The sequence below is a fragment of the Artemia franciscana genome, chromosome 5 (assembly GCF_032884065.1).
Source record: "Artemia franciscana chromosome 5, ASM3288406v1, whole genome shotgun sequence".
Classification (NCBI taxonomy): domain Eukaryota; kingdom Metazoa; phylum Arthropoda; class Branchiopoda; order Anostraca; family Artemiidae; genus Artemia; species Artemia franciscana.
The window spans coordinates 8,745,605-8,769,189 of NC_088867.1; the positions used below are offsets into that span (position 1 = coordinate 8,745,605).

The following is a 23,585-nucleotide window of genomic DNA, read 5'->3' on the forward strand; positions in this document are numbered from 1 at the left end:
GTAACTGAAACTCTAAAAAACGGAACTTTAATACCAATAGATGCATTAAAATTGGAATTGGATTTTTATGTTGATTCAAAATATATAGGTTTCATCAAGTTTAGTCTTATCCATCAAAAGTTACGAGCCTAAGAAAATTTGCCTTATTTTCAAATAAAAGGGGAGAAACACCCCATAAAAGCCATAATATCTTAATGAAATCACACCGTCAGATTCAGCATATCAGAGAACCCTGCTGTAGAGGTTTCAAGCTCCATCTTTAAAAATGTGGAATTGGGCATTTTTGCCAGAAGAAAGATCACGGATGCGTGTTTATTTTTTTTTCTCAGGGGTGATCTTATCGGCCCAGTGGTGGTAGAGTTTTGGGAGAGGGCTCATTCGAACAGAAATTACAAGTTCTAGCGCCCTTTTTAAGCAATAAAAAAAATTGGAGGGTAACTAAGCCCCCTCCCAAGCTCATGTTTCTCCCAAAGTCAACAGATCAAAATTTTGGGATATCCATTTGGTTCAGCATAGTCGAAAAATCTAATAAGTATGTCTTTGAGGACGACTCAATCCCTCAAAAGCCCCGGGGGAAGGGCTGCTAGTTATGAACTTTGCCTATTGTTTGCATATAGTATTGGTTATTTAGAAGTATATAGATGTTTTCTTTTGAGATTTTTTCAGATAGGTTGTCAGGTTGGTGGGGGGGGGGGGTACGTGGGAGGATCTTTTTATGTAGAAATTTTTCATGGGGAAGAGAATTTCCATGAAGGGAATGCTGGAATTTCCAGTATTATATAAAAAACTGAGAGATTAAATAAAAAACACATTTTTTCAATTGAAAGTAAGGAGTAACATTAAAACTTGAAACGAACAGAAATTATTACGTATATGAGGGGGTTTTCCCCCTCCCGAATACCTCGCTCTATATGCTAATTTATTTTATGCAATTTAAAAAGAGCTATTTATTCTAAGTGAACGGCCTTTTTGGTTCAGGGGTACTTCTTAAAGAATTGGAACAAAATTCGAAATTCAGCGTAAAGAGCGAGTATTGATAAGAGGGCGAATTCCCTTATATACGTAATAAAAATATACGAATATAGAGAAGCTCGTTACGTAAGTTAACTCGTAAATTACATATATTTATTACTAATAAAAACGTTCGTAAATAAGATTAACAGTTCTAGTGGTCTTTTTAAATAACCAAAAAAAATTGGAGAGCAATTAGGCCCCTTTCCCCAAATCTTTTTTCTCAAAATCATCGGATAAAAATTTTGAGAAAGCCATTTAGCCAAAAAAGTAAAATTAATATGCAAATTTCGTTTTAATTATTCATGTATGATGAGCCAAAATCAAAAGCTGCATTAATTCAAGAGCGTTCAGATTGTTAAATTAGAAAACTAAGTTTTTTAATTAAAAGTAAGTAGCGACATTAAAACTTAAACCCAACAGAAATATTCAGTATATGAAATTGGCTGTCCCTTCCTCGACGCTCCGCTCTTTACGCTAAAGTTTCACTCTTTCTCATAACTCTACTTTTTAAAACAATAAAAAACTTTATCGTAAAGAGCGGGGTGTTGAGGAGGGGCAGCCTCTTTCGTACAAGATCTAATTTCTGTTCGTTTTTAAGTTTTAATATCGCTCCTTACTTTCAGTTAAGAAACTTGTTTTTATTTTACTTAATTGTTTAAGATACGATATTAAGTGTAGGTCTTACCCCCTGCCTCGTTAGATTCTCCCTTGAGATGTGTGCAACTTTGTCCCATAACTGAATAGTCTGAGGGTGTCCATGAGAATGTGGATATTGAAAACAAATTATTATCATGGAGATGGAAATAAATAAGTGATATTTTTTTCATTAAGCATTTTTTAAACGCCTTTTTTAGTTTATGCTTTGGAAGGGGGATTGGAGGAGGAATTTACAAGAGAAGACATTGTAAACTCCCGGCTAATGACTTTTAACTATGGTAATTACACTAGTACCCTAATTATGTTTCCCAGCCTTTCCACTCTCAGAAGATGCTGAGTTGTCAAGACAAATTCGTAAGAGGCACGTAGATAGAGACCATTGATTTTAAAAGTCCATTAATATTCTCTCTCCAGTCTAGTAGTAACCTGATAGTCTTGGCTGAAAAAGGAATTAGAAATAAATAATGAGGTATTTGCTAGCCGTGGGGCTAAACCATTCTAACTCTCAATCGATGGGGGGTTGCAAACCTCTAGTCAAGGGTTTCAAACCATGGCAAAATGATTGGATGTATGAGATATTGCATTCCCCGGTATTTTTGCACTCTTTGGGCATAGATTGATGTTTAGACTGAAAACGCTACTTTGCTGTGGCGTTTTTTTTTTTTTTTTTTTTTTTTTTTTTTTTTTTTTTTTAGAGGCAACGCTATAGCGTTGCTTACAGTAAAGGCCTTGCATCTCCAATGTTTTGCTATAATTATTTTTTCCTGAAGCAATTCATATGGAAGGGGTGGTCCTATAAACTTTAGAGAGGGCTCATTCGATTGGAAATCGGAACTTCTAGTGGCATTTTTAAGAGTCAAAACTGATCGGAGGGTAACCAGCTCCCCCTCATACCCTTTTTTACCATATGTATCTGATGAAAATTGTGAGATGGTCAATTTACTAAAAATAGATCAGGTATCAGACAACAAAAACTCCCGAGTAGAAAAAAACCCGAGGGACCGGGGATAGGCGTTGTAAGCTATGCCCTGGGGGCATATTTGGTTCTTATAGAGGGGACGCTCGTATAAACTTTAGAGAGAGCTCATTTGATTGGAAATTGAAAGATCTAGTTCACTTTTAAAGGGTAAAAAAGAGATAGAAAGGCAACTAGCCTTTCGAAGTTCTAGATCAAATAACAAGAGGTCGACACAACAGGGGTCGACACAACCCCACCAAGCCCGGAAGAACTCCTTTAAGTTATGTCCCGGGGGAAGATATGGTTTTACGTAAGGTGTGGCCGTATAAACATCAGAGGTGCTCATTTGTTTTGAGTTTTCAAAAAGTTCATGGTAACGAACTGTAGTAAGGAGTGACCTGACTCAATAGTAACCAAAACTAAAAAACACGGAATTTTGATACCAATAGCTACATCAAAGGAATTGCATTTTAATGCTGATTTTAAATATATAAGTTTCATAAAATTTAGTCTTACCCATCAAAAGTTAAGAGCCTGAGAAAATTTTCCTTATTTTAGAAAATAGGGGGAAACACCCCCTAAAAGTCATAGAATCTTAACGAAAATGACGCCATCAGATTCAGCGTATCAGAGAATCCTAGTATAGAAGTTTCAAGATCCTATCTACAATCAAACAAAAAAAAGTTTTTTTTTAAATCAAACAGTTCGTGGTAACGAACTGTAGTAAGGAGCGACCCGGCTCAATAGTAACCAAATCGCATTTTTTACCAGAAGACAAATCACGGATGCGTGTTTATTTGTTTTTTTGTTTGTTTTTTTCCCCAGGGGTGATCGTATCGACCCAATGGTCCTAGAATGTCGCAAAAGGGCTCAATCTAACGAAAATTAAAAGTTCTAGCTCCCTTTTTAAGTGACCAAAAAAATTGGAGGGCACCTAGGCCCCCTCCCACGCTCATTTCCTCCCCAAGTCACCGGATCAAAATTCTGAGATAGCCATTTTATTCACCATAGTCGAAAAACCTAATAACTATATCTTTGGGGATGACTTACTCCTCCGCAGTCCCCGTGGGAGGGGCTGCAAGTTACAAACTTTGACCTGTGTTTACATATAGTAATGGTTACTGGGAAGTGTACAGACGTTTTCAGGGGATTTTTTTTGGTTTGGGGGGGGGGGAGAGTTGAGGGGGGTTACGTGGGAGGATCTTTCCACGGAGGAACTTCTCATGGGGGAAGAGACTTTCAATGGAGGGGGTGCAGGATTTTCTAGCATTATTTAAAAAACAATGAAAAAATAAATATGAAAAGTAATTTTCTACTGAAAGTGAGGAGAAGCATTAAAACTTAAAACGAACAGAATAAAACGAACGCATATGAGGGGTTTACCTTTAAATGGATTTTCATATTATTTTTTTCATTGTTTTTTTAAATAATGCTAGAAAATCGTGCACCCCCTCCATCGAAAGTCTCTTCCCCCATGAGAAGTTCCTCCATGGAAAGATCCTCCCACGTAACCCCCCTCAAATCTCCCCCCAAACCGAATAAATCCCCCTGAAAACGTCTGTACACTTCCCAGTAACCATTCCTATATGTAAACATGGGTCAAAGTTTGTAACTTGCAGCCCCTCCCACGGGGACTGCGGGGAGTAACTCGTCCCCAAAGACATATTTATTAGGTTTTTCGACTATGGCGAATAAAATGGATATCTCAGAATTTTGATTCGGTGACTTTAGGGAAATATGAGCGTGGGAGGGGGCCTAGGTGCCCTCCAATTTTTTGGTCACTTAAAATGGCACTAGAACTTTCAGTTTCCGTTAGAATGAGCCCTTTTGCAACATTTTAGGACTTCTGAGTCGATACGATCACCCCTGTGAAAAAAAAAAAAAAAAAAAAAAAAAAAAAAAAAAAAAAAAAAAAAAAAAAAAAAAAAAACGCATCCGTGATTTGTCTTCTGGCAAAAAATGCGAAATTCCACATTTTTGTAGGTATGGGCTTGAAACTTCTACAACAAGGTTCTCTGATACGCTTAATCTGATGGTGTGATTTTCGTTAAGTTCGTATGACTTTTAGGGGGTATTTCCTCCTATTTTCTAAAATGAGGCAAATCTTTTCAGGCTCGCAGCTTTTGACGGGTAAGACTAATCATGATGAAACTCATATACTTTAAATTAGCATTAAAATGCGATTCTTTTAATGTAACTATTGGCATCAAAATTCCATTTTTTAGAGTTATGGTTACTATTGAGCCGGGTCGCTCATTACTACAGTTCGTTACCATGAACTGTTTGAAAATGTGGAATTTGTATTTTTGCCAGAAGGTAGATCACGGATCCGTGTTTATTTTTTTGTTTGTTTGTTTGTTGTTTCCTCCCCCAGGGGTGATCGTATTGACCCAGTCGTCCTAGAATGTTGCGAGAGGGCTCATTCTAATGGAAATGAAAAGTTCTAGTGCCCTCTTTAAGTGACCAAAAATTGGAGGGCACCTAGGCTCTCTTCCACGTTAATTATTTTCCCAAAGTCACCGGGTCAAAATTCCGAGATAGCCATTTTATTAAGCGTAGTCGAAAAACCTTATAACTATGTCTTTGAGGACCACTTACTCCCCACCAGTCCCTGAGGGAGGGGTACAAGTTACAAACTTTGACCAGTGCTTACATATTTTAATGGTTATTGAAGAGTTGGTTATTGGAGGAGTTGAGAAGAGGGGGATATGTTGGGGGACCTTTGCCTCGAGAAATTTGTCATGGGGGAAGAAAATGTCCACGAAGGGAGCGCAGGATTTTCTAGAATTAATTAAAAAAAAACAACGAAAAAGTAAATATGAAGAAGTTTTCTTCAACTGGAAGTAAGGAGCAGCATTAAAACTTAAAACGAACAGAAATTATTACGCATATGAGGGGCTCATCTCCTCCTAATACTTCGCTCTTTACGCTAAAGTATTTTTAGTAATCTTAACTATTTATTCTATGGCTTTTGTGATTAAGGGGTCATTCTTAATGAATTGGGACCAAACTTTAATCTTTAATTTAAAAAGCGAGGTACTGACGAGGGGGTAAAACCCCCTCATATATGTAATAAAAACATGAGAATACAAAAGTTCGTTACGTAAGCTAATTTATAAGCTACGTATATCTTTTACTAATAAAAACATTCGTAAAAAAGTTCTAGTTGCCTTTTTAAGCAACCAAAAAAATCGGAGGGCAACTAAGCTCCCTCCTCCACTCTTTTTTCTCAAAATCCTTCGATCAAAACTATGAGGAAGCCATTGAGCCAAAAAAAAAATATGCAAATTTCGTTTGAATTATTCCTCTGTGGAGAGCCAAAATCAAAACATGCATTGATTCAAAAAGGTTCAGAAATTAAATAAAAAAACAAGCTTTTTTTTTAACTGAAAGTAAGGAGCGACATTAAAACTTAAAAAGAACAGAAATTACTTCGTATTTGAAAGGGGCTGATTCCTCATCAACGTCTCGTTCTTTACGCTAAAGTTTTTTACTGTTTTAAAAAGTAGAGTTGAGAGAAAGAGGCAAACTTTAGCGTAAAGAGCGGGGCGTACGAAGTAATTTCTGTTCTTTTTAAGTTTTAATGTCGCTCATTACTTTCATTTAAAAAAAACTTGTTTTTTTTATTTAATCTTTTTAAAATCCACCAAAAGTGATAGGCGGGCATATATCCCCCTACACCCTCTTTTCCCAAGCTGCATCCGATCAAAATTTTGATATTTTGATAGTCCAAAAATCAGATGACGAAAATTCGGGGTCATCATAACCTCCCCCCAAAACCCGGAGGAAGGGTCATTACGTATTCCCTGGGGGCAAAATATTTGATTGAAGAGGTAGTCTTAAAAATTTCGGAGGGGACTCAAATGATTATAAATTAAAAGGTCTAGCTCCCTTTTTAAGAGTAAAAAGTGATCCGATGGCAACTTGCTTCCCCCCACCACCCCTGAAGCCAAAAGTCTCCAAAGTTTAAATTTTTTTTCCCGGAGGCATCTCATGTGCAAGAAATTGTCGTAAGAACTTTGGAGGGGACTCATTCGACTGAAAATCGGAAGTTATATTACCCTTTTGAAGAGTCAATAGTTATAGGAGGACAAATAGCCCCCTAAACCTTTTCCCCTAAGTGTATCCAATAGGAATTTTAAAATAGTTCAAAGATGAGATAACGAAAACTGTGGGGCTGACAAAAGTCCCCGAGGCCCACCAGCACGTAATGCCCTGGGGTATATATGGTTCTTATGGAAGGATTGCTCGTATAAACTTCAGAGAGGGTTCATTTGATTGGAAATTGAAAATTCTAGCTCATATTTTAAGAGTCAAATGAGATCGGAGGTCAACTAGCCCCCCTTTGCCCTTTTCCCCGAAACCCATACTGTAGAAATTTTGAGATGGCTATTTAATGAAAATGGTTCAAACATTAGATAACAAAAACTCCAGGGCTGACCTAACCCCCCAGGGCCCAATGGCGAGTGTTTTAAATTATTCTCTGCGGGAATGTAAGGTTTCTATACAAGGATTGATCGTATAAACTTCAGAGGTAGCTCATTTGATTTGGAATTAAAAGTTTCAGTTAATTTTGTTAGAGTTGAAAGTGATCATAGGACTTCTACTCCCCCTACATTTTCTTTTCCTTAAATGCATCCGATCAATATGAGATGGCCATTCTCTTTGAAACAGCCCAACGATCAGATAAAACAAACTTCGGGAACAACAAACCCCCCTCCCAGATCTCGGAGGAACTAAAGGTTTGAAGTTGCATTCCGGGGGTATATAAAGTTCTTATGGATGAGATGATTGTTAAAAATTTGGAGGGGACTCAAATGACAAGAATTTCAAACTTTTAGTTCCATTTTTAAGAGTCAAGAGTGATCCGATCCCCCCTCCCCTACCAACCCTTTTTTCCCCAAATGCATCCGATATAAACTTTTTATTGCCATTTTGCTTAAAACAGAACAAAAATCATATTAAGAAAAAAACTCTAGGGATAACACAGCCCCCCCCAGAACCTACGGACAAGTGTTATAAATTATGCCCACGGGGCATATAAGTTTTTTATGGAAGGGATAGTAGTATAAACTTTGTAGGGGGATCATTAGATTGTAAATCGGAATTTCTAGTGCCCTTTTTAAGAGTCAAAAGTGATCGGAGGGCAACTAGCCCCTCGCCCCAAAAAAGGTTCTTTTTTCATCTAATGCATCTGATCAAATTCTGAGATAGAAATTCTGTTCAAAATAGTTTAAAGATAAAATAGCAAAAACTCTTGGTTGACACATCCCCTTTCTTAGAGCCCAGGGGCAAGTGTTGTATGTAAACCGAGTAAAACTTGTGTTGTATGTACACCAGTAAAGCGAGTAAAGCTTAAATTGAATATACAAATCAATCATCATGCTTGAAATGAACAAAAATCGCTACAAACAAGAGTTGGGGTTTTGCCTCTATCTTTCACTATAAAAGTCTGAAGCCTGCTGCGTCATTGGCGCTTTACTGAAAACGAATTATATTAAAAATGTTTTCTTTTGTATTTATTACAACATTGAAAATAAATAAAAAAATTGCAGTAAAATTGAATATAATAGTCTAAAGCCTACTTCTAAAATTAAATTAAAAGTATAAAGCCTACTGGATCATTGAGTTTTCACTGAAAACGAATTATACTACAAATGTTTTCTTTTCCCAGTTATTTCGGCATTGGCAATGAATATAAAATTACAGTGAAATAAAATTTTGAACGGATGATTTCTTTCAACAATTTATAGCAATATTAAACAATCAGTTTGATTTTATTTGTACTTTCCTTGTACTTTACGAAGACTGTTCAGGACACATACTGTTTTCAGTAAAGTGCCAATGACGCAGTAGGTTTTAAACTTTTACAGTAAGAGAAGGAGGCAAAATCCAAACACTTGTTTGTAGTGACTTTTGTTCCTTTCAAGCTTGATTTGCAAGCTCAATTTAAGTTTTAATCGTTTTAAGATTTATTTATTCATTTATATTAGTACCTATTGTTCGTTTGTTTGTAATAATTGTTTATTTAATTTCTCATTTTTCATCGTTCATTTATACTTCAATAGCAAAATATTTTTGTTCGTTTTGAGCTTGAGTTGTGTACTCAATTTAAGATCTACTTGTTTTAAGACTTATTAATTCATTTTTATTAGTACCTGTTATATATTTTTTGCTATGATTGGTTATATAATTTCTGTTCGTTTTGGGTTTCAATAATTCTTTGATAGTAATTTCTCGTCGCTTTGAGTATAAGTTATTGTAGGTTTCTATTTTTCCCGATCATAAGTTTAATATGGCTTTTTCTTTTCTTTAGAAAATTTCTCTTCGGAAATTTTTTTTAATTGATTGCTTAAAAAATTCATCATCAGCTGAAGATTTATGAAAAATCTTTGTTTACTCCAGCACTCCCTTGCATGCTCTTTGGGGGAAATGTGCCACATTCTATGCCGCAAGATGACAGAAAATGGCACTTTGATATGGCTTGTTTGTGGCTTTGCTGTGTAATTATGCCAAATCTTTCTTTATTTTCTAAACTACCCTCGTATAAATGAACATTCTCAAATTATTCTTGTAATTTGGTTAAAAAAATACAAGTATTCTGCTGGAATTTTAGGGAAAAATTAGAACTAAGAATTTTATGCCTTATAAAATTACGAGGTAGAAGCTTTGTTCCATTCGACACTTGAGTGTCCATTTTCTTTTATTTCGTAGCAGATTCATTGCACAAAGCTTTGTTCTTTGCAAAGTTGGGATACTCTGTGTAGTTTATTCGTCGCTAGAAGAAACAATAAAGAAATTTTGACCTTTTTGGATAAAGGAAATTACTTTTTTTCCTTCCACTTGGCAAGAAATTTTTGTTTTATTTCTACTGCCCAATAGAAGGGCAATATGCCCAAAGAAGGTAAATAGAGTAATTGTAATCCGACAAAAAAAAGCAAAAAAAACATGCTGCTTCAAGATAGAATTGACCCGAATTCTTGTCTTGACCTGAAATCTAGCCTGAAAATCAGATCTTCAGATGTTGTCTAAGAAGGCTTCAATCATTCTACGTCGAAAAATGAACAAAACTGGAACACAAGGCAAACGGGTTTTACACCAAAACTTTCAGAAAAAAAAACGGAACATCATCTACTAAATTCCCAAAAAAATCTGAAACCTCGAAATGCCCCTAAAGTCGTACTTAAATATCCAAATTTTAGCCAAAAATAAAAATAAATGCTTTGACTTTGAATGGGCTGATAAGGATCTTTTACAGTTTATCCGTACCTGGTGAGAATGAATATCAGCTTTAACATTGCTTTAGACTTCACTTTCATTAAAAACAAGATTGAAGCCAAAATTCATGGTAAAAAGTTTGAAGATTTATCTTTCTGCAAAAATGTTATGGGATGTCATTTCATAACTTATGTTACCTGCTAAATTACATAAAATTTAGGCAGGAAAGATCGCACGACCTTAAAATCAAAACTTCTTAGGCAGCCCTAAATTGAGTCAAAAGCGTAAAACATATTTCTTCTAGTGGTCGAAGTTACGCTATGAAATGGCGCAATAAAAAACATATTTTCTGTTGGCGTTTGAAGTTATGAGAAATCCAGAAAAGACATTTACTGCTAAGTTTATCTTTAAGGGATTCTCTAGTTTTGACCCAGAGTCCGTCAGTTCTTCTTGCCACTACCGTATTGATGGAAGGTGGTTGCTTCACAGGATACCGTGACAAGCAGAGGTATCTTATGGTGCTATCTATTATAACTTTGTGACTTACTTGAAGTAGCATTTCGAAACTACAGAAGTGTATTTGATGGATTGAGTTGTGTACCTTCAGCCAAAGACTGCTCTTATTGAAAAAGAACAAAAGGGATTTTTGGCCGTATGATCTACTTCCTATTTTTTACGTTCCTTTTTGTTAAGAAGGAAGAATTTTTACCAGCGAAGTAAACAAGCAGAGGTTCATCTCGCTACTTGCGCTGTGGCTTGAGAAGAAGGGAATTAAAGTTTCATCATGCCACCGACAATGCCGAGTTTTTGATTGTAAAGATAGCTGTTTATTGTGACACAATGGAAGTTTCAGTTGTCGGTAGTCATAGAGACTTGTTGGTTCTACTGATAAACACCATCTACCTTTTCTACACATTTAAAAGCATCCTATTGCGAAAGATTTCAGTATTCTAGAAGTGAAGTACAGTGTTGGCGGTGCTGTAGCTGACATTCTGCTGTTGCTTGCTTTCCATGGTTTTGACATTTGATCACGACTGTATGGTTTTTGGTAAGCCGGTGGGGTTCACGCTTGAGAAACTTGACTTTTAACGAATCTGCTTCGGTGTTTAACTGAAACACAGTGTGTAAAGATGAACTAGTTAAAGTTGGCACTCATTAGTCCTTATAATGATAAAAGAACGAAACGCTTTACTCCCAATGACACAGCCGTGTTGTCGGCAATCTGTCAACGTCAATGTCCTTTGTCAGCTCTAGAAAAAAACAGAACAAAAACATGTGTGAAGCTGAAAGAGAATGTTAATGGGAGATTAAATCAAACCAATCAATTATGTGTGGTTCTAATTAATATGTGATACCAATCAACATTAGTTAAGTTAGTTTCTTATTGTTCTTCAATTTTGTATGCTTTTACCGGTCATATTGAATGGGATTATTTCTGGACTACAGGTGGCCAAAACGATTGGTAAATCAAATTGGCTATATAGGCTACTTTCTGCCTGGTTGTTTGGTTGTTTGGCTGGTTGTTTGGTTGTTTGGCTGGTTGTTTGGCTGGTTGTTTGGTTGTTTGGCTGGTTGTTTGGCGCAAGTTAGATTCCACAACTATTTGCGCTTAATTTTCTTGTCCGACATTTCCTGCTTTGCATGAAACGATTCTCTTATTTTGTTTTTTAGGAAAGGAATGTTTTTGGACTTTTTTTTGTAATCTTGAGCTGCCAAAGTAGTTTTGGCTACATGAGTTTGGTACCCTAAGATCTTGTGCACGCAAATTTCGGGTAATTCAGCAGATGAAGTAAAGTATAGAATGGCATTCGAAACATTTTTGAAGAAAATTAAATCTTGGGACTTTTTTCCGTGTCTTTTCAGCAGGGGAGGAGGGAGGGGGCAAAAAAGTCTAGAGTAATTTAAAGCAGTGGTTCGTTCTCAAATGGTCCTAATAAATAGTTAAAAAATGCTTGAAAGCTATTCCAAGCCAAAGTGTTTATGTTTTTATTTTTGGGCCAAGATTTGGACCTTTAAGTACAATTTTGAGGCATTTCACGGTTTCGCATCATTTTTTCTTCAGGGTTTAAATTTACTCTTCTCCCTATTTTCTGAGCATTTTGGCTCAAAAAGTGTTTTTGTTAAAAATTTATTCCACATCAAATCGTAAATTGACTAGCCAAGCACCGGAACTCCAGTTCAAATACAAAAGTTGATCTCATGTCCGATTAATCAAAAAAAAAAGAAGTTTTTTCCGCTTAGCATAAGGAGTAAAATTAAAACTTATAACGAACAGAAACTATTACATATATCAGGGGGTTCACCCCATAGTCAATACCTTGCTCTTTACACTAAAGTTTAATTTTGTTCCAATTCTTTAAGAATGGCTGGCCCCTGAATCACAAGGCCGTTTAATTATAATTGATTGCTCTTTTGAAAGTGGAAAATTTTTTTTAGAGTAAATAGCCAGGTATTGACTAGGGGGTGAACCCCCTCGTATACGATTTCTGTTCGTTTTAAGGTTTAATGTTACTCCTTACTTTTAGGTGAAACAAATTGTTTTTTTTTTTCATTTCTGATCGTTTTTAACTAATACTGGGAAATCCAGCGTCCCCGTCATAGAAATGTCCCTTCCTCCATGAAAATATTAGCGATGGAAAAATCCTCCATCGTAACAAACTTTCCTCCGACCCTCCCCCACCAGAAAAAAAATCCTTCCTGAAGACGTCTCCGTACTTCCCAATAACCAATACTATATGTAAACAATGGGCAAAGTTCATATTTTGCAGCCCTTCTCCCGAAATCGTGGGGGATTAAGTCATCCGCAAATAAACAGTTATTAGATTTTTCACTATGCTGAACAAAATGGCAATCTCAAGAATTTGATCCGGTGACATTGGGAAAGAAATGAGGGTGGTATGGGCTTCGTTCCCCTCCAATTTTTGGGTCACTTAAAAAGGGCACTAGAACTTTTAATTTTAGTTCAAATGAGCCCTCTCACTATATTCTAGAACAACTGGATCGGTACGATCACCCCTGAAAAAAAACCAGATATACACACATCTGTGATCTTTCTTCTGGCAAAAATACAAAATTCCGTATTTTTGAAGGTAGGAGCTTAAAACCTCTACAGTAGGTTTTTCTGATACACTGAATATGATAGGATTTTTATTAAGATAATATTACCTTTAGGGGTGTTAGTCCCTCTTGCGAGAACCAGGAAATATTTTCAGGCTTGTAGTTTTTGATGGGTAAGACTAAACTTATTAAAACCTATATATTTGAAATCTTCATGCGAATCTGATTTTTTTTTTTTTTTTTTTTTTTTTTTTATGTGTCTATTGAACTAGTCAAAGAAACTAGATTTCTTTTTATAATAACGATTAAAATTTTTTTAAACTGCAGGTAAGGAGCAAGGTTAAAATTTGAAGTAAACAGAAATTGTTTCGTATATGAAAGGGGCTGCCTCCTCCTTAATACCTCACTCTTTACGATAATTTTTTTTAGAAATTGGAGATTTTGATTCTAACTAACGGTCCTTGTGTTTTAGGATTGGTTCTTAAGGAACTGGGACGAAAGGCCAAACTTTAGTTTAAAGTTTAGTTTAATTTATGTTCGTTTTAAGTTTTTTTTATTAAGTTTTATTTCTGATCGTCTTAAAAATGATGTCGGGAGATCCACCTCCCCTCCATCCCTCCATAAGAAATTTCCTCTAAAAATTCCTCCATGGAAAGTTCATCGTGTGTAGAATCTTTCCCCTAGAAACTACTCCCGGAAAATTCAATCCTTGCTGCAAATTCACGCTAAAAAAAGTGTTTTGCCGTCGATTCCGCCCGAAAAATTTTCCTGGACATACTTCATTTCGAAATAGACCTAATTTTTATTTTATTTCTGATAGTTTTTCAAGTAATGCCAAAAACTACCCTATGTGGAAATTTTTTCCCGAAAACTCCCCCCCTCCTCTCTCAATGGAAAGTTTTTCCCTTGGAAAATTTCCCCATGGATAATTTTTCCTGGTGATAATTCCCCCTTGGATAATTTTTCCTGGTGATAATTCCTCCTTGGATAATTTTTCCTGGCGATAATTTCCCCTTGGATAATTTCTTCGCAATAACAAATACTCTGTAAACAATGGGCAGATTTCACAACTTGCAACCCTTTCCCCTGGCGCAACCGGGGCTCATGGCATTCCCAATGGCATAGTATGGAACCTTCCAACTATGCTAAGAAAAATAGCTGTCTTAAAATTTTGGTCAGACAAGTTTAGGGGGAAAAGGTGTGGGATGGGGAATAGTTGCCCTTTAATGTTTTTGGTCACTTAAAAAGGGCACTAGAACTTCTAATCCGTTCAAGTTAATCTTCTTCCGATATTATATGACTAATTATTGGATACAAACACTCCTGGGAAGATTAAAAAAATAAAAAATAAACGCGCGTCCGTTATCTTTCTTCTGCCCAGAAATACAAATACCACGTTTTTGCATATGGGTGCTTGAAACCTCTACAGTAGGGTTCTCTGATACGAAAAATAACATTACGACTTTCAACAAGATCTATTGACTTTAAGGGATTCCCCCCCCTTTTTTTCGAAAATCCAGCAAATTTTATGTGGTTCGTAGCTTTTGAAGGGTAATATTCAACTCAATAAATCTTATATGTTTTGAATCAGCAGAAAAAAAAAATACTTTTTTCCGATTTATTGTTATCAAAATTCTGTCTTTAGAGTTTCGGTTATTATTTAGCCGAGTCACTCCTTACTTACAGTTCGTTTTCACGAATTGTTTGACAAAACAGAAGCTTTATGTGTAGATATTTTTGCCATACCCTATATTCAATATCTGCTGTTAGTGCTAAGAAGGACTTATGTATACCAACCAATGATGTTTTAAAACTAAAGTTTCAGCTTTTAGTATCATAGCTGAGTGTTGTATCACTTAGGCCTGAAAACTATTTTCTAAAAAAAGGAATATTTGTATGAGAACACATAGAAGCTCTTTGACTGGTTTCGAACAAAGGTGTATTCTATATTAATTATAGAGCGTTTAAAACTCTGGAATAGGCTAAGTTAAAGCAAACAGAGATAAAACAATTTTATTCAATTTATACCTGATTTATGGAAGACGGTGCTTAACAAAATTTCCTTTAAAAGTGATTAAAAAGATTAACTTAGGATAAATTCGTTTAAGATTTCATTTGATTATTCTAATTTTCCTGACATTAAATGGTATTTTTAAAACAACTAGAAAGACAAATTTGAAAAGAATGTTATGTTGCTAAGGGTCATGAAATCTAAATTGTCACGTGTGTTTGGTTGTTCGTGTTTCATTTGGCACATTCTTTTATCGAATGATTTTTTTTAAAGCAATAGATGGGTTATCTGGCAAATATAAAAAAAAACAACTTTGCACTGCCTTCCATTCTAATGTTTTTTTAAGTCAAGCCTCTGTAATATCCATATTGAAGAAAGTTGTCATTCTTTGCATACGTTATGTACCTATCCAAGCTAAAAAAGACTTACTTCTACCCTGGGCTGAAGCTATAGATGGACTAGTTATCTTAGCTGAGAAATTCTATTTCTACGGGGAGGCTATAGAAGGACTAGCCAGAATATATCCAATTAAAGGCTTCCACTTCAGCAGCATCTCTAGTATTTTTATGAAAGGTCTCTTTAACATCCATATTGAAGAAATTTTCCCCTTTTTATGTACGCACAATGTGCAAATATAAGCTACAGAGGTTTCGGTTCTACCAATGGCTACAACAATACTTGAGCTTACTCGTTTAGTTACGAGTTTTGTCGATGAATCAAATAGTCCGTGGTAACGAACTGTAGTAAGGAGCGACCCGGCTCAATAGTAACCAAAACTCTAAAAAACGGAATTTTGATACCAATAGTTAGCCTACATCAAAATAATTGAATTTTAATGCTGATTTTAAATATATAAGTTTCATCAAGTTTAGTCTTACCCATCAAAAGTTACGAGCCTGAGAAAATTTGCCCTATTTTATAAAATAGGAGGAAACACCCCTTAAAAGTCATAGAATCTTAACTAAAATTACACCATCAGATTCAGCGTATCAGAGAACCCTACTGTACAAGTTCCAAGCTCTTATTTATGAAAATGTGGAATTTTGTATTTTTTGCCAGAAGACAAATCACAGATGCATGTTTATTTATTTTATTTTTTTCTTTTTCCCAGGGGTGATCGTATCGACCCATTGCTCCTAGAATTTTGCGAGAGGGCTCATTTGAACGGAAATGAAAAGTTCTAGGACCCTTTTTAAGTAACCAAAAAAATTGGAGGATACCTAGGCCCCCTCCCACGATCATTTTTTTACCAAAGTCGTCGGATCAAAAGTCTGAGATAGCCATTTTATTCAACATAGTCGAAAAAACACTATAACTATGTCTTTGGGGACGACTTACTCCCCCACAGTCCCCGTGGGAGGGCTGCAAGTTACAAACTTTGACCAGTGTTTGCATATAGCAATGGTTATTGGGGAGTGTACAGACGTTTTCAGGGAGATTTTTGGTTGGGAGGAGAGGTTGAGAAGAGGGGGTTATGTGGGGAAACTTTCCATGGAGGAATTGTAATGGGGGAAGAAGATTTGCGTGAAGGGAGCGCAGTATTTTCTAGCATTATTTAAAAAAAATGAAAAAATAAAAAATGAAAAAGTTTTTTTGACTGAAAGTAAGGAGTAGCATTAAAACTTAAACGAACAGAAAATATAACGCATATAAGGGGTTCACCTCTTCCTAATACCTCACTCTTTATCCTAAAATTTTTTATAGTAATTTCAACTATTTATTCTACGGCCTTTGTGATTCAAGAGACAAATTTAAGCTTTAGTGTAAAGAGTGAAGTATTGACGAGTGGGCGAACCCTCTCATATACGTAATAAAAACATACGAATATAGAAGTTTGTTACGTAAGCTATTTCGTATGTTACGTATATCTTTTACTAATGAAACGTTCGTAAAAAACTAAAAGTTCTAGTTAACTTTTTAAGTACCCAAAAAATTGGAAGGTAACGGGGCCTCCTACCCCTCCTTTTTTCTCAAAACATTCGATCAAAACTATGGGAAAGCCATTTAGCCAAATAAATAAATATGCAAATTTCACTTTAATTATTCATCTGCGGAGAGCCGATATCAAAACATGGTTTAACTAAAAATTTTCAGAAATTAAATAAAAAACACGTTTTTTAACTGAAAGTAAGCAGCGACATTAAAACTTAAAACGAACAGAAATTACCCCGTATATGAAAGGGGCTGTTCCCTGTTCAACGCCCTGCTCTTTACGCTAAGTTAGTAAGTTTAAGTTTTTACTGTTTTACAAAGTAGAGTTGAGAGAAAGAGTTAAACTTTAGCGTAAAGAACGGAGCGTTGAGGAGGGAACAGCCTCTTTCATATATGGGGTAATTTCTGTTCGTTTTAAGTTTTAATGTCGCTCCTTACTTTCAGTTAAAAAAAGTGTTTTTTTTATTTAATAGCATAAAGAGGGAGCATCCAGCTTGTTTCCAAGCAAAACTTTGACTTACCCGTCACTCCACTTCTATTCAAGAATGTGTCCTTAATTACCCTAGAATGTAATCATCCTGTACAGTGCAAACACATTTACACTAGAATAGTTAATGCCATGCGTCGTTTGGCAGAACCTTGTTTGAACTTCGATGGTAATGGGGTAATGTTTTGCAGTCTGAATTGCAAGCCTATCTGTTTTTGCCACTGATCTTCGTTCTCAACAGAACGTTCACCTGTGTCTTAGGAAAAATTAGGCAGGTATGGGTAGATGTTCCAGTCTACTAGCAAAATATGTTCTTTTCTAGTGATCGTTTGTGAAAAACTCCCATGATCATCGTTTTGTTCTTACACGAGCCATGATTCGAACTTTTTTCTTCCTGTTCCTTAAACCAATCACTTCTAGATACACAATAATTTTGAAAACCCTATGAACTCAAAATCCTAAATTTTTACTAATTCTTATTCATTTCTCTTAGGGACTGTCTCTATACATGAGTTCAATTTCTCACTGTGGATTTTTACTAGCATAGGCCACGCGTAATGTCGAAGTCTAAGATACCAATCTTTCTCTGAGTGCTCATTTCGTTGCTGTTACGTCTAGAGACAGTCTTAAACATTTCCGCATTTATGAGATATATATAAAAAAACTGTTTTCTAAGTTGTTCTCAAAGGGGAAGTTCAATCATGCCCTGATGTCCTGGATCTACTTGCCTTACTAATCATCAGTTTCATAGCAGCTTAGCAAATGACTTTTTACAATTATCTAAGTAATGCAGAAATATCAGACAACCTTCATGTATATCAGCGGCAACTTTTTCGTCATTTTGTTCTTTGACTAGAAAATCTAAAATATGAAGAACATGGTCCATTTGTCTTATCTCCTTAAGGCTCCAGAAAATTGTATGGTACTTGAAACTCACAGAGATAACACAATATTATTACTGATGTCACTAAATAGATACAAATCCAAGTTGATTATTTCTTATAGCGGAGGATCTCTAAAGGTACTATGATGGATGTGCATCTTGCTTTCTGCGTTGATCTTGATTTCAACAAGACTTGTCGATTGCACTAAGAGACTCAGAAGTAAGCTAATTACAGGTCATATCAAGGCTATTTGTCTCAAAGAAATCGAATTCAATTGTATATCTGGCTCTATTTACAACTGAATCTCTAGCAGCTATATAGAAAGGTGGATATTACAATTGTTTAATATACGCCCTGAATTTTTATTTTGAGTCATTTGGAGCTTTACGAAAATACCCTTTCCTTCCTCCATCTTTTTGTTTAAATGTAAACTGACACATTACTTGAATTTTATAAGTTCAAATTCTTTATAAGTTCAAATTCAAATTCTTTCAAATTTTTGGGTAAACCATGTGTTATCATCGATGGAGAAATTCACAGTCGCTAATTCTACTGTTTATTCTTTTATTAAAAAGAAAAGTATTATAAAATGTACAACCACTAAATAGCTGCTTATTTTTTGCAGACAAACTCTGGATCTTGATGTTTGTAACCAGTATGAAGATGAAGAAATAAACTTGGAATTACTAAAATTTTTAGAAGATGAAGAAAACAATAATGAAAAATTGGTAAGAGAAGTCCCAAGTTCCTTTAAATCCTTTTTTATACCCTTTTCCTAAAAGATGAATAAAAATAGATAATTTTTGGAAATCTGCCACCCTTCATTCGCTATACATGGCGTAGCTGTCATCGAGTTACTTCCAACATGACCCTAAAAAGTGGAACCGAACCACTTTGTTTGATATGCTGTCAGTCAAACGAGTACCTAAAACACTACCCTTAAATCATTCCTCTGAAAAACGAATCTAGCATATTTATCACCTTGCCATGCTCGTTCTAGGTCATTGGGCTATGTATTATCCAAGAGCACGATACTACCAATACCTAAAAAACTGATGCTGCCAAGATATATGTATTTTCATTTTGATTTTCATAGTCCTTGAGAACGGAAGTGGATGTAATTCAATTTATTTTTCCCACGTAATTCGGTTTAATATCTAGTCGTGTAGAAACTAAGATTATCCAGAAACAACTTTTCAATTGGTATTCCTGCTCTAAAATTAGCCACCTGGCTTGGCTCTCCTTAGGGATAGGGAAGGCCTTTCTTGACTGGGAAAACTACGAGCATCCTCAAAATCATGAAAAATGATATTTTAGTTTTTATGGCACTTGGTACTAACCAAGTGACATATAGCGATCGCAAATTCTGTCGGTCTGTCTGTCGGTCCCGGTTTTGCTACTTTAGGCCCTTCCAGGTAAGCTATGGCGATGAAACTTGGCACTCGTATCAGGGACCAGACCATATTAAATTAGAAATACTGCTTTTCCCGATTTGACCATCTGGGGGGGGGAGTGGGGGCCCAGTTAATTCGGAAAAAATAGAAAAAAACAAGTATTTTTAACTTACGAACGGGTGATGGGATCTTAATGAAATTTGATGTTCCGAAGGATATCGTGTCTCAGAGCTCTTATTTTAAATCCCGACCAGATCCGGTGACATTGGGGGGAGTTGGAGGGTGGAACCTAAAATCTTGGAAAACGCTTAGAGTGGAGGGATCGGGATGCAACTTGGTGGGAAAAATAAGCTAAAGTCCTAGATACGTCGTTAACATAACTGGGATGGATCTGATCTGTTTGGTGGAGTTGGGGAGGGGGTAATTCTGAAAAATTAGAAAAAATTGGGGTATTTTTAACTGACGAAGGAGTGATCGGATCTTAATGAAATTTGAAGTTCGGAAGGATATTGTGTCTCAGAGCTCTTAATTTAAATCCCCACTGGATCCGGTGACATTGGGGGGAATTGAGGGGGGGACCTAAAATGTTGGAAAAGGCTTAGAGTGGAGGGATGGGGATGAAATTTGGTGGAAAAAATAAGCAGAAGTCTTAGATACGTCATTGACCCAACCGGGACGGATCTGTTCTTTTTGGGGGATTTGGGGGGGAAGGGTTAATTCTGAAAAATTAGAAAAAATGAGGTATTTTTAACTTACGAAGGAGTGATCGGATCTTAATGAAATTTGAAGTTTGGAAGGATATCGTGTCTCAGAGCTCTTATTGTAAATACCGACTGGATCCGGTGACTATAGTTCGATTAGAGGATCATACAAAATAAATTTATTAAACAAGAGTCACCGAAAAGCATTTCGCTGGCTAAATTGACTACTAGTTTAAAATTCTGTATTTTAATACAAAATTTCTGTATAGTTTGTAAAGATTTTTGTCATATCTCATAATGTTCAAATCTGCTGGAAGTTAATAATTATAAAAAAGTTTAATTCCGATTTATGCCGTACGTAAATCGACTGTTCAAATATGACATGTCCCACTATTACTTATAGACCCTAAACGCGATTTGGAGAATTAGCTGTTGAAATTTTTAAAGAAAACTAATTTTAACAACCATAGTCTGTAAATTCTTGTGTAAAGTAAAAAGAAGGATGACGATTACAAACAACAATCAAGTCCTCAGGAAAGAGGGAACAATTAAGTGGTCATGGTTTAACAGTCATTTTAAAAGACTGGAGCCAAATAGACTATTACTACAAGATTAAAGGCTTCTAATTTGCCTCTTTTTTACAAGTTCTCTTCATCTGTTTCTTGACTAAATACAATTTAAGACTGAAAAAATAAACAACATCGTGTATCTCTGGAATAAAAACACACCGGTCTTAAAAAAATAATAATTGGACAGCAAAAATAGAATTTAAAGAGTTTAAATATAATTTGATAGTCCGTAGAAAAAATCTTGAATCCTTTTCTGAATGTCTTGAGGGCTACCACCACCTTTTACGGAGAATAAACTCATTTCATTGGTTGCTCCTTTTCATGTGAAGCAGATTTGTCTCGGGAAAATTCTTTTGTGATATACAGGTCAGCCCGTTGTATAGCTGTTGCCTTTTATTGGTGAAACTAGCCACGCTTCATCAAGTGTTTGATGATGTCACATATTTTGCTTTTTCAACTCTTGATTTCTTTAAGATAATTTAGGGAATATGATTAATAGGGGATAATTTAGGATCTTCTATAGATTGTCCTTCTCAGGAGATGAACCAAAATAAACCCGAAAAATAAACATTGCTATTGGAATTTGTATAGCACGTTTAAAAACCTCTACCCCTATTAATATATTTTTCATGGTATTAATCAGAAACAGATTTTCTTTTTTAAGAAAAAAGAATTTTTCTTTAGAATGGGAATTAAGAAGAAAAAGTTAACTCGAGGACTCACGCTAACTCAGATGTTCGTGGGTAAAACAATCCTCGATACTCAAGAAAACCTAAAAATCCAGATGATTTTACAAAAACAGCCAAGATTATGCGAGGGAAACCTAGAAAATCAGATTATTGCCCAAAAAATCTGTTTAGGTGAAAAAACTTAGAAACCTAAATGGTTGTAGAAAAACAACCCAACCCAGAGATGGTTGTTTTGAAGCAGCGATTAGGGTCACAGCTTAAAGACTCATTCAATGTACTTTGGGCCTTACCACAGTCAGATGCTACTTGATGCTGCATTTATTAATGTGACTACGAAGGAGTCACCCACTCCCTACAACCTGTTTTACATCTTGGAGCACCACGCGTCCTGCACAGTTCTACCATGCATGATAAAATTCCGCCTTGTGCAATACGGTTCAGCCGCACGAGGTATATTTTGCCGTACGCAGCACGGTACCACAACGCTTTGCAGAGTTCCACCGTACTTGGCACGCGCCATATAGTGGACGTGATTTCTGAAAGTTGTTGACCCCTCGGGGGCCAAACTCACTAATATAATATATGAATACTAAAGGAGCAAAAATGAGTATGATTTCAAGCATTAAATAGTTTCAGGGGATAAATATAACATTAAAACCAAATAAAAGAATGAAGTTACAATTTAAAGTTCTGACTGTGGTTTTATTCCCCAATAATTCCAATCTGTGTAAATAAATATATGTAGGACATAGCACAGTAGGCTATAGTAGACGTCAAAGTAAGCGTACTAGTGACACCAAAAAAAGATAATGGGCTGAAAGTCTCTAAGGAATCACAAAGCAGAAAACAAATTTCACCGTTCATAATTTCCCCAAAGAGAAAAAGAGAAGCTACTGTCCTAAGCCAGTGTTAAAAAAAGCACTTCGGTCGTTTCAGTTTTATTTTGTCACGTCAGTAGCAGCATTATTTATTAACAGTCACATTATTTGAAAGCGCATGTTAGAAAGAAAGCCAAATAACCCGAGCTGTTTTACTCGTTGTTATATGCACCTACTGTGTTTATGTCAAAATTTAAGCCGGTAAAAAGAACTTAAAACCTGATTTTGAGTAAGTAAAACAACGAAATGTTATTAGTTACGACATTTAAAAAAAAGTAAGCTCTTTTTATCTATGTCTTTCAAAAGACTTTTAAGAAAAGGGGTAACTGATTCATTTTAAAAACCTGTTAATCGATTTAAAATCAGGTTTATTTTTTCTAACATGTTCTTATAAGCTAATCACATTATTGGTCATTTCTAGAAAGAAAAATAGTCTTTATAAAACCGGGTTAACTAATGCTGAAGAACAAATCTAGACAGACAAGGTTATTCAATTTCTGAACAGACAAGTAGCTTTGCCCTTTTAAACCGTTTTTTTTTATAAAGACTATTAAAACTTAGAGACCCAAATTACCTTCAGTAAGCCTTTAAAATTGTTCAGCTTTATTTATTCCCCTTTATCAGAATAATGCGAAGTTAGAAAAAGAAGCATTAATCGTATCCAAGGTAAACACAAAGTAATGTTTCATGTTAATTGACCTAGCATTATATCAAATACGAATAATAAATCTGTAACCCATAGTTTGTAAATTGGAAAGCCAAATGAGAGATTTGAGTACCAGTTTCTTTTCCTGTCATAAATAAAAAGACTAACAATTTTAGATTAGGCATGTTAAACTCGTATATTGCCAGAAGATTCGTCAAAGAAATATCAGAAAAATTTGGAAAATTTTTTAAAAATTCAGAAAATTCATTTTCCGTCACGCATCAATCTAAAATCATTCCAGTTCTTTCATCCCTTAGTTCTAAGGCTATCTACCTTAGTTCTGCACTAGGGATGACGCATGGATGAATGATGGATAGACTTATCCATCAACAAATGAACTGACAGTATTTTTATACAATCCTAATAAGGACATATGCCAGATTTGCCTCTGTTGTAATGTTTAACCTTTGTGTTTACCTTGAATACGATT

General features: G+C 35.5%; 1 protein-coding gene across 1 annotated transcript in view; it reads left to right on the forward strand.

The window, feature by feature from the left end:
* Nucleotides 1-23,585, forward strand: part of LOC136026953 (uncharacterized) — a 280,140-nt gene that overhangs the window by 59,211 nt on the left and 197,344 nt on the right. The window contains exon 6 of the mRNA XM_065703812.1: nt 18,844-18,946. Within this exon, the coding sequence (XP_065559884.1) occupies nt 18,844-18,946 (103 nt within the window). The remainder of the gene's footprint in view (nt 1-18,843; nt 18,947-23,585) is intronic.